The sequence below is a fragment of the Mesoplodon densirostris genome, chromosome 12 (assembly GCF_025265405.1).
Source record: "Mesoplodon densirostris isolate mMesDen1 chromosome 12, mMesDen1 primary haplotype, whole genome shotgun sequence".
Taxonomy (NCBI): domain Eukaryota; kingdom Metazoa; phylum Chordata; class Mammalia; order Artiodactyla; family Ziphiidae; genus Mesoplodon; species Mesoplodon densirostris.
Window position 1 is genome coordinate 33529413 of NC_082672.1, and position 19399 is coordinate 33548811.

Genomic DNA, 19399 nt, shown 5'->3' on the forward strand with positions numbered 1-19399 from the left:
TCTTGTCACAGACTGAATGATGCAGCAGCTGGTCTGTTACAAATAATTTAAAGATAATGTGCAAAATTTTGGGTTGTCTTTCTTCCCCCCTCCCCACCACGTTTCTTGGACTCTCCTGCCTCCCTCCCCCTCTCCCCTCCACCTCTGTCCTCCTGTCCTTCCCCTTCCCTTCTCTTTCCTCTTTTCCCTCTCCTTCCTTCTATCTCTCCGTTTCCCCTTCTCCCTCTTCCTCAGGCCTTCTCTCCTTTCCTTTCTTCCTTCCCTCCTTCCCCCTGCACCTTCTCGCATCCCTCTCTCCTTCCACCTTTCTTTCCCCTACTGCAATTTCTGGGTCACCTTTTGTATTTCACCAATTACAAAAGTAATTTGGGTAGTGGATGGAATTGTGCTGGGAAGGGAAAGCCTAATAAATGTACCTTACAGGAAAAACAAAGAGTGTTCCTTGGGAGAACAGTTTCAAATATTAGAAGGAAGTGACAGAAACTTGGAAGGATTTCTAACATAATAGGATTTCTGCCACAGTAAAAAAGCATATAGAAGATAGTAATTATGAAACTAAATTGATTTATTATTAATAATTTGTCTGGCAAATTTTGTAGAGTCCTCGAGGTAAATGAACTAGGTATTTCTAATTCTGCAAGGACTCCAGCTGCTTTTGGCAGCTGGCAGCAGCATGGCTGGGTCACTGACAGCCTGTGCATTTAAGACAGGTATACTGATGTATTTTCATGCCTCATTAGCTATAGAATTTGGTTTTTCATTTCCCAGAGGTGACTAATAAGAGGTGGCCTTCTGCTTTAGGTCCAGAGATTGATTGTGTATTTTGCTATGTAACATACTTCTAAATAATTTAAAACATAGACTTGTTTTCTTAATGATTTTTTTAAAGTTGGTGAAAAATTATAGTATCTAAGTAAAGCCCGCAAATGTAAAGGCTATTTTAACTAATCTTTTAACTCAGCCTTTACTGCTTAAGGTTTGTTGCATGTCCAGGAAAATGTGTAAAGTTTCAGAATTTTGGCCAATGTAAAGGCTATTTTAACTAATCTTTTAACTCAGCCTTTACTGCTTAAGGTTTGTTGCATGTCCAGGAAAATGTGTAAAGTTTCAGAATTTTGGGCCTTAGGTATCATTTTCATTGGTGAAGTATACTTGGGGTGGGAGGAGTAGTATTTTTCTGAGTAATAGAGAAGTGTTGGCCTTTAGTATAGAATCTCTTATAAAGTGGGAAGTATATCAGTCTCAGCAGGAAAAAAAAAAAAACATGCACTTACGGGTAGTTTTTTTTTTCCTCTCTCTCTTCTGCCTTTCAGAATCTTTGCCAAGAACTGGAAGCAAAGTTTTATGAAGGGACTTTTAATTGGGAAAGTGTTAAGCAGCATGATGCCGCCAGCCTGCTGAAGCTCTTCATCCGGGAGCTGCCCCAGCCACTGCTCAGCGTAGAATATCTCAAAGCCTTTCAGGCTGTCCAGAGTAAGTGCCATCCCTCTTTGAAGCAGTCCTTGTGCTGGTGCCATCCATATTAATTGCTTTAATGATATTTTGCATTGCAAAGATATATTTGGATGGACATATTTACTAACTGATGTCAGCGAGTACTCAAATGCAACGTGATGTTTTTCTTTTCTTTTATAAATATACATCTCTGAGTAAATAGATAAAGAAGATGTGGCACATATATACAATGGAATATTACTCAGCCATAAAAAGAAACAAAATTGGGTTATTTGTAGTGAGGTGGATGGACCTAGAGTCTGTCATACAGAGTGAAATAAGTCAGAAAGAGAAAGACAAATACCGTATGCTAACACATATGTATGGAATTTAAGAAAAAAAATGTCATGAAGAACCTAGGGGTAAGACAGGAATAAAGACGGAGACCTACTAGAGAATGGACTTGAGGATATGGGGAGCGGGAAGGGTAAGCTGTGACAAAGCGAGAGAGAGGCATGGACATATATACACTACCAAACGTAAGGTAGCTAGCTAGTGGGAAGCAGCCGCATAGCACAGGGAGATCAGCTTGGTGCTTTGTGACTGCCTGGAGGGGTGGGATAGGGAGGGTGGTAGGGAGGCAGATGCAAGAGGGAAGAGATATGGGGATATATGTATATGTATAGCTGATTCACTATGTTATAAAGCAGAAACTAACACACCATTGTAAAGCAATTATACTCCAATAAAGATGTAAAAATAAATAAATAAATAAATAAAATAAAAGTCTTTCCCTACCTCAAAAGCCTGAAAAAAAAAAAAAAGATAATAGAATGTTCTCTTTGGGTACGGATTAATTGCACACCCTTTAAGCAATACAATATACATATTTTCGTGTTAAAACCTGGAAACTTCACACTTCTTTTTTAATAGAATGAATCACATAAGCTCTGTGATACATTTTTCTTTCCAAGTGTTAAAAGCAACACTTACTGGAGAAGCTGTGGATTAACAGTTATCATAAAAGCACAAGGAGGTATGGCAGAGTCTGTGATTATTTCCTGAAAAATTAACTTCTGCAATTGTCATGCAGAAACATGGAACAAATCATTTGGCTGCCTCATTGGTCAGGGGGCAACAAATTTCTCATGTCTTTCCATTTTGTGGTCTTAGGCAAGCTCCAGATTAATGTCTCGAGTAGTTCTCAATTCCTTTCCAGTGAACAGAGAGAGCTGATGAGGTTCTTGTACTGGCATAATTATACCTTTTAGTCAGAGAGACCGTCAAAAAAGGAAAAATGCTGTCACCACATTCTAGTGACCAAACCATACTTTAAGTTCCAAATTGGAACACTTTTGAGAGTAAAAGGGAGGCACTATTAATGATTATGTTGAACTAAAGTGTCAACCAGAACTGTTCCAGGCTATTCTTTTATTTTTAATTGAGGTATAATTGACATACAATATTATATTAGTTTCATATGTACAATGTAATGATTCGATATTTGTATATATTGCAAAATGATCATCATAATATGTCTACTTAACATGTCACCATACATAATTACAGAAAAATTTTCCTTGTGATGAGAACTTTTAAGATCTACTCTTTTTTTTTCTTATTTATTTTTTTTATTTTACAAATTTAATCAGTTATACATATACATATGTTCCCATATCCCCTCCCTTTTGCGTCTCCCTCCCACCCTCCCTATCCCACCCCTCCAGGCGGTCACAAAGAACCGAGCTGATCTCCCTGTGCTATGCGGCTGCTTCCCACTAGCTATCTACCTTACGTTTGGTAGTGTATATATGTCCATGCCGCTCTTTCACTTTGTCACAGCTTACCCTTCCCCCTCCCCATATCCTCAAGTCCATTCTCTAGTAGGTCTGTGTCTTTATTCCTGTCTTACCCCTATGTTCTTGATGACATTTTTTTCTTAAATTCCATATATATGTGTCAGCATACAGTATTTGTCTTTCTCTTTCTGACTTACTTCACTCTGTATGACAGACTCTAGGTCCATCCACCTCATTACAAATAGCTCAATTTCATTTCTTTTTATGGCTGAGTAATATTCCATTGTATATATGTGCCACATCTTCTTTATCCATTCATCCGATGATGGACACTTAGGTTGTTTCCATCTCCGGGCTATTGTAAATAGGGCTGCTATGAACATTTTGGTACATGTCTCTTTTTGAATTATGGTTTTCTCAGGGTATATGCCCAGTAGTGGGATTGCTGGGTCATATGGTAGTTCTATTTGTAGTTTTTTAAGGAACCTCCATACCGTTCTCCATAGTGGCTGTACCAATTCACATTCCCACCAGCAGTGCAAGAGGGTTCCCTTTTCTCCACACCCTCTCCAGCATTTATTGTTTCTAGATTTCTTGATGATGGCCATTCTGGCTAGTGTGAGATGATATCTCATTGTAGTTTTGATTTGCATTTCTCTAATGATTAATGATGTTGAGCATTCTTTCATGTGTTTGTTGGCAGTCTGTATATAAGATCTACTCTTAGTAGCTTTCAAATATGCAATATAGTGTTATAAACTATAGTTGCCATGCTGTACATTATTTCCCCAGGACTTATTTATTTTATAACTGGAAGTTTGTACCTTTTTTTTTTTTTTTTTTTTTTTTTTTTTTTTTTTTTTTTTTGCTGTACGCGGGCCTCTCACTGCTGTGGCCTCTCCCGTTGCGGAGCACAGCCTCCGGACACACAGGCTCCGCGGCCATGGCTCGCGGGCCCAGCCGCTCCGCGGCATGTGGGATCTTCCGGGATCGGGGCACGAACCCGTGTCCCCTGCATCGGCAGGCGGACTCTCAACCACTGCGCCACCAGGGAAGCCCTATAACTGGAAGTTTGTACCTTTTGACTCCCTTCACCCATTCCCCCCCCGATCCCCACTACCTATGGTGGTTCAGGTTGTCCCACCAATCTATTCTCTGTATCTATGAGCTGTTTTGTTTTTGTCTTTGTTTTTGTTTTAGATTCCACATATAAGTGAGATCATAGGGTATTTGTCTTTCTCCATCGTATTTCACTTAGCATAATCCACTCAAGTTTCATCCATGTTGTTGCAGATGGCAAGATTTCATTTTTTTTAAATAGCTGAATGTTATTCCATTATGTTCCAGGCTATTCTTAAAGCATGTTGTATTGAGATGTTTCCCATGAGTTACCTCATATCATAGCATTTATTCAGAATTTTTAGGGAAACATGACTGAAATCATCTGTTTAAAATATATTTTTTAATGGTTAAGTTGTGCTATTTTGCATATGTATATATTCCTTGGATGTGGATCAAAGGACCAAATTTATACCTGAAAAACAAATGCCAGAATGATTGCAGATATCCATGAGTATTACCTAATGGGGTAAGGACTACTGAAAATAAGAAGTATCAATGAAAATAATGTACCTCTTCAACTCTTTCATTGCTGGTTGGTCTTCTAGTTCATTCCACAAACATTTATTGAACACCTATTGTGTTCTAGGCTCTGTTTTACATATTCATGCTGGAATCGATGGACTCTTACCATGTACACCACGTAATTTGTTAACTCACCATTATACCAAACAAACTTCACTGTTGCGGGTCCACCCTGACACCATATCATAGAAGGTCTGATCTCCTATGTCTTTACACTGGGAAATAATTATCACGCGGAAGTTAAAATTATTTCCAAAGCACTGTTGTGTGTCTGCAAACATAAGGCTGCCCGTCATACACTCATAGTTGGAAGTGAGCATTCTGAGAGAGAGAAAGCTCTATAGCAACAGCTGCTTCTCCTGATCTCCCCCAGACACGATCCCAACAAGGCTTGCTGCTCAGGCATTGTGTCTCACATTTCACAGTGATGTTTATGTCAAAAAACTTTTTTCTTACAAAACGGAAAAAGAAAGTAAAGAGAAATGTTTGGTAAAGACAAACGTTCAGATGTATTTAATCTGTCTGCAGATCTTCCAACCAAGAAGCAACAACTACAGGCTTTGAACCTTCTTGTCATCCTCCTGCCCGATGCAAACAGAGACACACTCAAGGTCAGCTGGATTCATTTATGTTAAATATCCCTCAGAACTAAACAGAGTAATTTTTCATTATTTGTGACAAAACAAAATGATGTTATCGTGGAGATGTTAGTAGTTGTCTATAAGGAAAAGACCTATTTTTAAGGGTAGATGGTGAAAGTCTTTAACTCTATTAATTTATTAATCAGGTTAGTCATGTTAATAGTATCATAAGGCATTTAAAAAAATTTTTTTTCAATTATAACATTTCTTCTACCAAAACAGGTGATTGAGGTTCATTTGTTAATAAAAACATGGGTGCCTTTTGGTTTTTTCTTCTTTCTATTTTCCTGCATTTTCCAAATTTTATCTGGTGAGCATATACTAGTAAGGTGAAAATTGAATGTTTAAAAAGAAAATCCTAAGGCTCATCAAATGTAGCCCACTGTTGCCTAAAAAGGTTACATTTGTTTGTAATTCCAAGCTGTAGAGTTTGAAATGTTATAATGATGATTTTGAAATGTTCGGTTAGCCAAAATATAGACCAACTCAAATAAATTCTAGTTATTTCTCTAATGGATTACCCTGAGTTTCTGATTTATATCATCATTTCAAAGTGATTTGGTCTGATATTCATATGATTAAATACCATTGACTATGTATTGTCAGAGGCTTTCATAATAATCAGTGGATTGTTCCACATTGATTAATTTTCCTTAATGCAACCATTTATAGAGTAGTTAGAAAAGGTTTAATTATAAACTTTTATAAAAGAAAAAGAGAAATTTAAAAAATATAATTTAGAAAGAGCATCTCCCTTATGTTTTGTTGTTGCCTTAAAAAAAATTTTTTTTTTACAGTTAAGGGTGAAACCCTTGCCCATTTACCCCTTATGGTTCTTTCTATTTAAAACGAAAAAAATCATGTCAAAAAATTTCCTGTCAAAAAACCAAAACCACCAGTTGGTAACTCTTGGAAATGTCTTTCTGTACCTCATTAAGACTCCCTGAACTGAAGCTAGGTGAGCGAATTCCATGCCTGTGGAATGAATGTTAATACTCAACTTTTCTGGCTGAAGCAGTTGATGAGGATTGCTGGAATAAAAACACTGCATTGCTGCAGGAGAACTTCCAGAGAGTTAGTTAGTCCCTTTACTAAGTCAGAAAATAATCTTTCGCTTCACTGATTAACTGAATGAATAACTGAGAAGGCAGGTTATGTTTGGTTTGGCTTGGTTTTGGAGACAGAGGCCAACTCCAGAAAGGGTTGCATTCAAACACTGTGTGACCAGGGCTGCTGGGTATGGGTGTGTAGACTGTGGCTGAAATAAGGACATCTGGCCCAGGATGAAGCAGGGACCGATTTTCAGTCTGTTCTCTACTTGCCAGCCGTGCCCTTGACACAGGGCATCAACTACCTAGAAAGAGGAATTTAATCCATCTTTTTCTTTTTCACATAAAGGTGCCTGTCTGTGTGATTGGCCCTGTGAATGACCAATATAAGATAGAAACTGAAAGACATGATTTACTTAAAATATGCCTGCATTCAAATGAGTTCAAATAATTGTGGGAGGAAACGCTTATTTCGATATGGAGACTCTTGGGCATGGTTGGTCTAGAACTTGTTCTTGGATTTTGCCTTTAAAGTCCCAGGCACATTCTTTTAAGACAAAATCTGTTTAAAAGTGTACTTTTTAAAATTTTAAAGTAGTTTTAATTTTAGCATATAAGGTTACTGGGAGCACAATTGTATAAATAAGGTGGAAAATACTTTCTTGGGGTAAAAAATTGGAAAATGCCAAACAAGTAATTTTACTAATTTACTTAAGCTTTAGTAGCTTAATTAGCCAGCTCTGATGAAGGTTTCAAACAAGATTTCTAATAACAGAAACACCAAGACAAGTATACCATATGTAAGAGAATAAACCATCTAAATTTAGTTCTCTAAAAGAGAAGGGAAACTTCATCACAAGGTAATTTCAGGAAGCTTAATGTGAACTTCCTCAATTTTCCCAGTCCTATTGCCACTTTTTCCGTTGCCATTTGGAGGGACAGGATCATGTGCATGACTTGTGTAGACTATTTCTAAAGCATATCTAAGGGTTTGGAGGGACCATGTTAAATCCATGTCTTGGTTTGAGTCTAGAGCAACAGGTGTCTTTAGGCAAGTTGCTTGACCAAGATTTTTTTTAACCTTGGGTTATCGTGCATTTGGACCAATGATCATACCTACCCTTGACTTGGAGGAATAACAAAGACTAATGTTAAGATATCAGTGGGGAATTCATGTTACTATAATTATTGGCATGTGTTTATCCTTTTTGAAGTTTTAGGAAGTTCATTGTATACATTTTCTTGCTTAATCCTGGCAGGCTAGGAGATTAGTATTCCCATTTTATGAATGAGAAGACTTTAAAGAACTGGGATGCCAAAAGGTTTATCCCAAGATCACACATAGCTAATAAGTAACTGTGCTAAGACTCAAACTGAGTTTTCAGAGAGTGGGTCCAGTGATACTTATATAACACCAGACTGGTGATAGATACTTTTTTTTTGGCCACACCTCGTGGCACGTGGGATCTTAGTTCCCCGACCAGGGATCAAACCCGTGCCCCCTGCATTGGAAGCACAGAGTCTTAACCACTGGACCACCAGGGAAGTCCTGGTGATAGATATTTTTAAGAAAGGACAGTGCTTATAGATCAGATGAAGAGACAACATATCTGAAGATGAAGTTCTTTCAGCAAAGGCTAGGTTAACATTTTATTAGTTTCATATCTACATATACACACACATATTCTAATATCCTGATAGTAATATTTTGAATAACTTTATTGTATTATGTACCCCACATTTAAGTGGTTTATTACCTAATCTCTGCAATTTATGCTTGTAAAGAAAGAGATACGCTGGCCCCTGAATAATTATTCTGGTCTCTGGAACAAAATTAAATATTTTTTCCAAAACTTACCAATTAATCTTTTGTCCTCATTTGAGAAGGTGTTGTTTCTATATAACCTTATGCTTGGATTACAGTTTAACTTTGTGAGCACTGGACCAGAAATTAGATACATAAATCTCATTGTTAAATAGTAAGGCTATGCCTTTAGTTTGTTTCAAACTTCGAGGGTCTATATAGTAGCTAAACTGGACTCAAGATCAAGCTGTTAGAGCTTATAGGAATATTTTTTCCCCTGAAACCCTGTGAGAGATGAACACAGTTTTTTTTGTTTTTGTTTTGTTTTTCCATTTTGGCATAGTTTATTTGAAATTTTTCAGGTAGGAATTTTAGGCTAAGTATGATAACATGCTTCTTTTAATAGTTAAGAGTTCAGAAACAAAGCCAGATAGACAGGCAATTAAATTCCATCTCCACCATGTGCTTGCTCTGTGACCTCTGGTAAGTTACATCCATTCTCTTAGACGCTGTTTTCTCATCTGTATGATGGGGATCATTACGGCATCCATTTCCAATCAGGATTAAGTGAGGTGATCTCCATGAAGTTCTTAGAACAATGCCTCGCCTGTAGAGATCATTGAATATCTGTGCAGTTATTGTTGTTAATGTTTTGGACCAAAATTGATTCAAGAAAGAAGGCAAAAGAAGAACTTAAAGCTTTATGCCCTAGCAGAAGGAGGGTGATCTAAGCTGCCGTGGCTTTTGTGGAGGGGTGCTCAGAGGACACATAAGTGTTGTCCATGGAGTTGGGAAGTGGGGGGCATCAAACTGAGCATAAACTAGCCTGTTCTGGTGAAAAGCTTCTTTTTGTTCATTCATTTTTTTGAAAAAAGTTCTCTTCTCTTTGTCTCTGTTTCCCCTTCTCCCCATCCCAGTCTCCATTCTTTTTGGATTTCAAGTCAGCCAGCTATTGAGTCCCTTAAAACAAACGCAACTGGGATTGAACGAGCCTTTTTAATGGATTTTTTTTTTAATATTTAGAGATAAAAGTACAGCACTTCCTGCAGCAAGTGAATACTCGTTTAATATTTTAAACTATTTTTCAGTGCTCCATGGCTTTGATAGGCAGGCGGTCTGATGCTTCTCCATCCCTCTCCCCACCGCCCTGCTCAGATGTGTGTCCTCTTGCCTCATTCCCCAGGGCCATAGTCCACAGCAGAAACACAGCACCAGCTCCGGGTGTGTTAAGCAATGGAGCAGCTTTGAGGACAAGGCCCACTGGATGTGGCTGACTAACTGTGGTTATGCACAACTTATTATTTTTTTTAATAAATAAAAATCCCATATGTTGCAGTGCCTTAATCTCTTATCTTCATGTATAACACAGATCTCAAAGCATTATTTCTGTTTCAGGCCCTGCTTGAATTTCTCCAAAGAGTCGTGGACAATAAAGAGAAAAATAAGATGACAGTCATGAATGTAGCAATGGTCATGGCCCCAAATCTCTTCATGTATCATACATTGGGTTTGAAGTCCAGTGAACAGCGAGAATTTGTAATGGCAGCTGGGATAGCTAATATCATGCACTTATTGATTAAGTATCAAAAACTTCTGTGGACAGTAAGTATATATTTTCAAGTTCTGTTAATGAGTGATGATATCTAAATTCTGAAGTCTTTTTATTGTTATAGTCTCTATAAAAAGGTAACCAATATAGGTGATTTCAAATGCGGTTAAAAAAATTGATATCTACTTTTAAAAATCTCAGTTTTTAAATGCCTCCATGATTAAGTGTTTCAATTTGGTAACTTCTAAAATATTTTATTTTTGCTAATGGAATTTCTGAGGATTATTTTTTCCTGGATTATTGCTAGGTACCTGTCAGCTCTTGTTTATTGGTGAGTTTTTCTTTCTCTTTTGACAGGAGAGGCTAGCTGGTTATTAGAAGGGTATAGGTTAGTTGGAGGCTAGGTTGTAGATAGGTGGCTGCTAAAGGGACCAACTGCTGAGTTCGTGGTGCCTAATGCCTGTCACCTCAGGCAGTCTCCAGTCCTGGCGTAGAAGATGGTCACTATGTCCTTGAACTTCACCAAACCTCTTTTTAAAAATTAATTAATTAATTAATATTTTGGTTGTGTTGGGTCTTCATTGCTGCGTGTGGGCTTTCCCTAGTTGCGGCGAGCAGGGGCTACTCTTCATTGTGGTGTGCAGGCTTTTCTCTTGTTGCAGAGCACGGGCTCTAGGTGCACGGGCTTCAGTAGCTGCAGCACTCAGGCTCCTTAGTTGTGGCTCACAGGCTCTAGGGTGCAGGCTCAGTAGCTGTGGTGCACAGGCTTAGCTGCTCTGTGGCATGTGAGATCTTCCCGGACCAGGGCTCGAACCTGTGTTCCCTGCATTGGCAGGCGGATTCTTAACCACTGCACCACCAGGCAAGTCCCCAAGCTTCTTTTGGAACCTTACCCAGTGTGTGGTAATTTCATCACCTGGATGCTCTGTACACATGGTAGGTAATATGATGAATTTTTTTCCCACAGATTTAATGAACGGCATAGTCTTATCAAATAGAGCCTTTACTTCTCTCCAAATATAAGAAACAAAGATAATTATTTCTGTAGTTTAAAATGGTACTACTTCTTTTTCCTCCCCAAACTTAATTTCATTTCTCCATAGATTCCCAAGTTTATTGTCAACCAAGTGAGGAAACAAAACACTGAAAATCATAGAAAAGATAAAAAAGCCATGAAGAAATTGCTGAAGAAAATGGCCTATGACCGGGAAAAATATGAAAAACAAGATAAGAGTGCAAATGATGTAAGAAAAACTTGAAGATATGTGTAGTTATACAGATTGCAGTACTGTTTTTAATATCTTATATACAACAAAGAGTTTTGAATGTTTTTGTAGGATGAATTTCTACACACTTAGTAGGCTCTGGTACTGTATATAAGTTAAAGGCATCAATAATGGTAGCTATGCTCCTATTAGTACTACTGATGAATACGGATAGTTGCACAGGTCTTGGTGACTCAGCATGTGAGCTGTTGTTAAGGAACAAAAGAAGATAATAAGACAGGAATGTCTCAGCACACACCCACCCACACATAAACACATAGAGGACTCTGTGGAGATTCCAGTTGCCCACTGAATGTGTAATGTTTAGTAATTAAAGAGTCCCTTGTGTGAACCATTGACCTTTTTTCCTTCACTTTTCTCATCTGTAAAATGGGGGAAAAAACTAACCCAGATAAACAAATAGGTTAATATTGGTGTAGTGCCTGAGATCTTTCCTAGACTTCAGTAAGTCCTTAAAGTGTCTTAATTGGAACTTAAGAATTTGGAGAGAGTTATGTTGGAATGCAGAAAATTAAAATATTTCAAAAAAGCGATATTTAACTCTTAGTATTCATAAACTTCTGTAAGAGGATAGTAAGAACTGGGTTTAAAATAATGAAATATACATGAAAACACATTCAGAAGAAGTGAGTTACCAAAGCTCTAACTTAAGACCATGAAATGCAAGGGTTTCTATTGTTCTATTTATGGTGAAGACACCCCTCCACCACCATCACCACCATAGAGGTTCCTCAGTTACATGCTGACATCTTGTGGAATAATGTGGAAATGCAATTATCAGCCTTTGATTTTTTCTGCTTTGGCCTACTTGGGGATCCAGTAATCACACAAAAAAATTTTTTTCTCCTTTATTTATTTATAGCTCTCACTCTTACAAAATGGCATTTTCCTGGCATTAAACTTTTGTTGGTCAATTTCAAAGTATCTTTAAAAGCATAAAATTTAATAAGTGGGAATTGTACATAGTGTTTATATTTTTTGAGAAATGCTATACAGGTTAGAAAGGGTTTTTGAGATATCATTCTTGTTTAACTGAGAATGTTCTATTACCTCTAAAGATTATGAATACGTGAACCTCTTCTCTTTTGTAGCCCTGATTATACACATTAACTTAGGTGACTTTACATCCTTGTCTTTTTAATTAAGACTGTTATAATGTGATACTCTGAGGAACAGTGTGTATCTAAGAAAACAAAATTTGTGCTGTACCTTTTTAATAATAAGTCCTTAGACAAAAATTAAAATGTTAATTTTTTTTGGAGATGGAACGTTTAAATAATTTCGTCATTTATAGAAAAATAGGATTAACTTGGATTTCTTTAGTTTGTACTTTGGGTTAAATAGAGGAGAGCTGGTCTGAGAATTATGTCTGGACTAGTTAGAAGCTGTATTGTCAGTTTAAGGCTTGGGATTTAAGCCTGGATTTAACTCTCAGTTTCATCATGTATTAGGTGTCACTTAATCTTCGAGTTTTGGTGTTCCCTTCTGAGAAATTCAGCGATTATTCTGACAAAATACTAGTAAGTGCCTCCTTGGGGCTGAAGCCTCACTTCCTATTAGGTCTTCAGAGGAGATGGGGCTGCTGCTCCCCTACAGGGAGCCAGAGAGGGATGTAGCAGGGTTGAGCTCAGAAGTGCTAGAGGTGTGTGATGGGGCCTGACCTGGGGACCCTGGGCTATCAGACAGGAAGTGGGCATCAGAGGGGCTTCACCAGAGAGTAGAGCAGAGGCGTGAGAAACACACGTCAGGTGTTAAGTCTCCCTAGCAGAGGAGCTTCCTGGTAGAGTGGTCACCATTGGTGATGGTGGCCCACAGTGGAGGTCATGTAGCTTGTCATTTCGGTTGAAAAAGTTTCATCAATTGCCAGAGGTTTTTTGCAAGCTGCTATCATTTTCTTAGGGAGAAAAAATATACCCAGGAAACAATTACAGAACAACAAAGAAAGTAGAAGATAATGTCAGATACTATGGTTATGTGGTGAGTCACCAAGTAATCAGTTTTCTACATAGGCTTCCATCAGTTGCCAGAATGTTAACTCGAAAAGATTTCACATGAAAGTCTGGACTTCCATCTTGACTTGACAGTTTGGAGGTGGGAGCATCCTCATGTCCCCTTGCCATAGGGGACCTATTTCCTGCAGGGTAATAATTGCCTGGATCCAAGTAGCAGCTCTTCCCTTTGGGTGGAACATGAGCCATCTACATTTCGATAAACTGTCCCCTCCCACACTGTCCCCACATTTTTCTTTTTGGTTTGTGTTTCTTGACTCTCCCCACAAATCATTTGAAGGAAACTGGCATGTTTTTTATTTGTTAAACAACTCTTTGATGTGTGGAATTGACACTTAGATGGGGAAGATCATAATTTCAACCTAGGGCCTGTTGAGCATGAGGTGTGTGTTGGATATCTAAGTGGGGAGGACCGAGGGTGCTTGGAGGGAAAATTCGGTCATCCTGGCCAGTGAGGTACATGGAGGGACAGAGGCAGAAGGAAGGCGGGAATGGGGCTCAGCGGGGAGCCTGGCTTCTCTTCTGTATGTGACAGGGAACTGCTGAAAGCTGTGACCCCAGCAGTTACGTGATTATATTTGCATTTTAGAACAGCTGTTATGATGGCAGGTGAGGGATACATTGGAGGAGTGTGAGAGAGGTTTGGTTGGAGACGCCAGCTAATTTCACTGTTGATGGGAATATATAAACTGGTACAATCCCTCTGGAGAGCAGTTGGCATGTGGCAAAATCTTGAAAGCCATGCTCCTCATTGGACTTAGAAATTCCTTCAGAGGGGATAATCAGATGAGCATGCAAATAGTTATGCTTAAGTTCATTGCCATTTTCTGTATACTGGCCAAAATTAGAAATAATCCAGAAGGATAGAGGTGGTTAGTTAAATATGTTATGGCATATCTAGATAATGAAATACCATGAAAATGGACAAGTGTATGTAGTGGCATTGGAAGATACTTGTAATATGTTGAAAGAAGAAGTTATAAATCAGTGAACAGTTCATCGCTGTATTTGTAAGGGATAATAATTATCGTTATTTTGAATGCTCACCAGAGGTCAGGTATGCTGCTAAACATTTTACCAACATTTTATTTAATATTCATAGTAGTTTAGTTGGAGTTTATTATTAAAATAGTCTCTTTTTTTTTTTTTTTTACAGATCAGGAAAGTGAGGCTCAGCAATGTTAAGTAACTTACTTAAGGTTATCTAGATAGGAAGTGGTGGAGCTGTAATTTGAAACCAAGTCTATAGGACTTTACATCCAGGTCTCTCTACTGTTATCTTCTCTTTCCCCATAGAGCACAGAAAAACTCCATCCCCAAATCCTGGGCTTATGTATAGTAATAAAATTGAACATGTATTACTGTCATTATTAGATATGTTTAATATATAGCTTTAAAAACAGTTCTGGGTTGAGCTAAGGCCCAGCAATGGGAATGGAAAGAAGTGTTGAACGTGAGCCAGTAAGACCCGTATCAGTGAGATGGTGAAACTGATTAAATGTAAGGAATGTGCAAGAAGAAGGAATCTAGAATGACTTGCTGATTTTACCTTGGGTGATTTTATCATCAAGATAAAACATCCAACAAAAGGAACAGACTTTGATGAGGTAGTCAGTTTTTGGCCTTTGGGGTTGACATGCCTTTGTGAAAGTTGGCTACCTGGGCCTGAAGCTCAGAGGGTGGCCAGAGCTGGAGGTGTGCATTTGGGACCAACATAGAGATTGTAGTTGAAGGCACAGACTGGTTCCTGTTCCACAAGTGGATACATGGGGTAAGAAATCAAAAAGGCAAAAACACCAATATTCGTGGGCCATGGAAACGGAACTGGTAGAAGAGGCCAAGAAGTAATAGGAAGTAAGAGAAAGTTGAAGATTGTAGTGTCTTAGCCCCCCCAGGGGGAAGAATAAAGTAATGGAGCTTCATCAGTGTACCAAAAGCTACAGAGAGGTTGAGTAAGGTTAGCCTTGGATAAGAGGTCCTCTAGATTTTGCATTCGAAAGGTTAGTTGTGACTTTCTCCAAAGCATTGTCTGTGACTGTTGATGGAAGAAACCATGGTTTCTAGGGATTGAAATGTGAAAGACAAGAGATTATAGATCATGAGAATTCATCAAGCAATATTTTTTTAAAGCCCTCTGTATGCTATTAATGCTAACTATATATAATTGGGCATTCATGTTATTAAGACATGCTTGACTAGGTAAATTAATAGTTTGAATCAGGTTGTAAGGGACACAATCTACTTAACAAGACCAATGTTTATAATGACTGCAGCATATTAATTATTTGGTACAAATGTGAATTTCTTAAGTACTAATGAGACATCTATTAATTACAGCAAGAGGAAACACTTGGTGAAAAATAACATAATTGTAGACTATTTGAAAATAACCATTTTCTGATAGCCTTCAACTTGTAGTTGGGAATGATATCAAACACACACACACACACACACACACACACACGTATATACACATACGACATCAAACACCAGGAGTCATTTGGCTTGATATAGCCCTAGCTTTGCCATTAACGAGACATTAATGGCAAATCATTTTCTCTCTCTGGGTCTCAGTTTCTTCTATAAAATGAGAGTAAGACCAGATTAATGTTGTTTAACCAGAAGTATACAATAGGGGCTTCTGTGGTATTATTTTAAAAAACAAAAAGCAAAAAACCATGCCTGGGCTGCTTCCCAGACCCACTGAATCAGAATCTCCCAGAGCAGTACCTGCACATGTGTATTGTATAAAAGCTGTCAGGGTAATTTTTCCCCCATTTGCTGTATATGTGTTTGTGTGCACATATATTTAATTTTATTATGGAATTTTTCTAACATACACAAAGATAGAATAGTATATGAACCGCCATAAACCCATCACCAGCAATCACCCATATTTTTTTTCATCCTGTTCCATCTTGTCTTCCACACCTTTTTTCCTTTTAGTATTTTAAAGGAAATCACAGACCTTTCATCATTTCACCCGTAATTACCTCAGACTTGCACCCCTGTCTAAAAGGGATCTAGGGCAGCTTTGATGAGCATCTGGTTATGAACTGCTGAATTGTGCAGGTTTCAAGTCCATTGTGGACTTAGATCTGGGTGAGTTTTCTTCTGTCTTTTAAGCTTACCTCTGAAAGTAAAAGGAAGCTGTACATTTATGAGAGAGTGTGAGCACAAAGTGGGGCTCTGTGAGATTCTGTGAAATAAGCCAAGCTGCTCACCACATCTGCCCTCATTGTAGAGGGAACAAAAGTTCTCTCTTCCTAAGGTGAGCTTCCGTGTTAACTCAGGATGATCTGCTGGTCACACCCTTAATTAACAGTTGAGAGCTTGAGCTTTAGAGAGCTTACATGACTCGCTAAAAGTTCCAAAATGATCTGGTAACATTTTTAGGGTTTTGGACATGGAAAAGAAATCTGTTTCTCTCATCTTCTGCCATTCTCCAGAAGAATCCTGGAGTTGGCAGAAGTGTGGTGTAGACTCTGGGTCGTTTGTGGCCGAGGTTGTGTGTCTAGTCACAGCTCTGTTTAGAATTCCATCTCTGGTTTCACTTAACAGCTCTGACCCAGAGCATTGTCGCAGGTACAGTTTCAAGCATCTGCTTTAGGTCTGGAAACAGTGTCTGGATCTACCTGGGGACTCATGTGGAAAATCAAATTACAATATCTAGCACAAAATCTTGTTTCTTTTTCAGACATTCTCTGATTCTTTTTTATAGTACTTAAAAAATACCATATTAAAAGAGAAAAATATCAGAACTTATTTCATTATCAATTAAGTGATTATTAATTTTGGAAGTTACTTCAGGCCCTTCTTTAAAATTCTCTGAATCTGTAAGTTGGATAAAAGTTTAAGCATTTGGATAACAAAAGCCCAGTTATAGTCAGAGCAGACAGTTCAAGACAACAGAGAACGACTTCTGTATCTCCACCTCCAAGTGATGAATATGCCATTTTAGTTTAAGATACCCTGCTAAAATGTCCTTGTTAAATTTTCTAAAATGTGTGTTATATCTGGCCTTTATTTGAGGAAGTTATATGTCCAATTTGCCCTTTTGAAGATAAAAGGTTTTTTTGTAGTATTAAAAATGTCAGCTTTAGGGCTTCCCTGGTGGCGCAGTGGTTGAGAGTCCGCCTGCCGATGCGGGGGACGTGGGTTCGTGCCCCGGTCTGGGAGGATCCCGCATGCCGCAGAGCGGCTGGGCCCGTGAGCCATGGCCGCTGAGCCTGCGCGTCCGGAGCCTGTGCTCCGCAACGGGAGAGGCCACAACAGTGAGAGGCCCGCGTACCGCAAAAAAAAAAAAAAAAAAATGTCAGCTTTACATTTAAATTAACTTTTCATTTAAAAGAATAAATTAACATTTCTCCTAAGGGTCTGACATTAAATTTATGATCTCTAGAGTGTAAAAATATGAGCAACACAGTATTTATCTACACCTTTTGAGAAAATGCTAAAATCATTGTTTATTTTACCAGATAGTAAGAACTAAAATCCTATTTTTAAAAATATACTTTAGTTCAATGTGTAAAACATGTGAGGGCCGTATGAGATCATTTTCTCTATTTTAACAGTCTTTGCATGCATAAGAAATTAACTAACATTTTGTAAGTTGTAAAATCCTTTGTGACTAATTTTTAATGGCATGTTAGTCAAATACTGCTCTTCTCCAGCCCTGCTGTACATCATAAAACGTCAGCTCACAAGCACACCAAAGAAATTTAAAAGTAAGGGACAGAGTCACAGCTGTTAAGGCAAAAAAAAAAAAAAAAAAAAAAAAATTGAAATAGGAAGGTTACAAAGATTATACTACTCACAGACTTAGTTATTTTTATGGCTCAAGCTAAGAACAGACGGTTTGGCTTAATGATCAGGCATGTTGTGTCTATTCAAAGCTTGGCAGCTCAGTGTAATTAGCATACTAATAGCTTTAGTATTTGATACACCATGATCCTGAGCTTAATAGTAGTTGTCATACACTATTTAAATGAGAGCTTTGACGTCATTTATTGTTTATCATCTTTAGTAAATATCATTTGACCACCCTTGTCAAGAAATCCAGGGAAAACTATCCAGAAACAACTTTTAAACGCTTCATCTTTAACCATTACACGTTACCAGTTAAACTAATTTCTCCTCCAACAGCAAAGGGCAGGGTAGATTCAAGTTGAGTCAGGCTGTTAATCTTTTTATTGTTGTGATAATTTAGATGGGATGTATTACCACAGAAATAAACACTCTGAGAATTGTTACTGTCTCTCACACACACACACAAACACACACACATACACATGCACTGAGGGGAAGGGTGTGGGAAATGTTTAATTTCATAGCCATAAGAAACCTGTACACACGCCACTCCCCATATGCTGGCAAAAGCCAAAATACAGCAATTACCTGACTTTTCACATATGCATGAGAACTATCAAGTGCCCACAGAAGCTGGTACCTGGGCCTCTTCCTTCTAAACTAAAAATCAGAGAGACTCTGTGTCAGATGTGGTGCTATTGGGTACAACCCCTGACACCACTCTGATTTCAATGCTGTGTTTTACAAGAAATCATGGCCATACTCTCCAAAGTATGATCCCTGACCTCATTTAGAAAGTATAGGCCATGGTCATATTATTAGGGGTCTTTAGTTGTTCATGAGATGCCTTGGGGGAAAAGTGGCTGCATCCCCAAGCAGGTGCATGCTAATGTTGGTTACTCTCTGCAAGACCAAATGACTGAGTTATCCCTTGTAACATCTTTAATTCCTTTCTTCTGTTCTCTTTCCCTCCCTGTCTTTTCCCAGTAGCAAGGGGAATAGTAGTACCATGTGGTAGATAGAAGCAACTTAACTTGTTTCTTTCAGACAATATTCCTAAGACTATTTTCTGCTATTAAGGAAAATACTCATTGGTATAGTTTATTTTATTCTGGAGAAATTTTGCTTTTATTAGCATACCATTTTTAGAGAGAAATTATATACATATACATATACATATATTTATTTTTTTAATTAATTTTTTTTTTTGCCATGCCATGCAGCATGCGGGATCTAGTTCCCCAACCTGGGATTGAACCCATGCCCCCAGCATTGGGAGTGCAGAGTCTTAACCACTGGACCGCCAGGGAAGTCCCCAGTGAGAAATATTTTTGAGTGACTCATGTAATCAGGAGACATTGATAGATGGCTACAG

At 38.2% G+C, this 19399-nt stretch overlaps 1 protein-coding gene across 4 annotated transcripts in view; it reads left to right on the forward strand.

Moving 5' to 3' along the window:
- ARHGAP18 (Rho GTPase activating protein 18) overlaps positions 1-19399 on the forward strand; it is a 127279-nt gene that overhangs the window by 98085 nt on the left and 9795 nt on the right. For 2 of the 4 annotated variants that reach the window (XM_060115142.1, XM_060115143.1), the window contains exons 9-13: positions 1314-1473; positions 5406-5488; positions 9767-9973; positions 11024-11164; positions 12658-12726. In XM_060115142.1, the coding sequence (XP_059971125.1) occupies positions 1314-1473; positions 5406-5488; positions 9767-9973; positions 11024-11164; positions 12658-12726 (660 nt within the window). The remainder of the gene's footprint in view (positions 1-1313; positions 1474-5405; positions 5489-9766; positions 9974-11023; positions 11165-12657; positions 12727-19399) is intronic. The other 2 variants (XM_060115144.1, XM_060115145.1) reach the window with 1 other exon arrangement.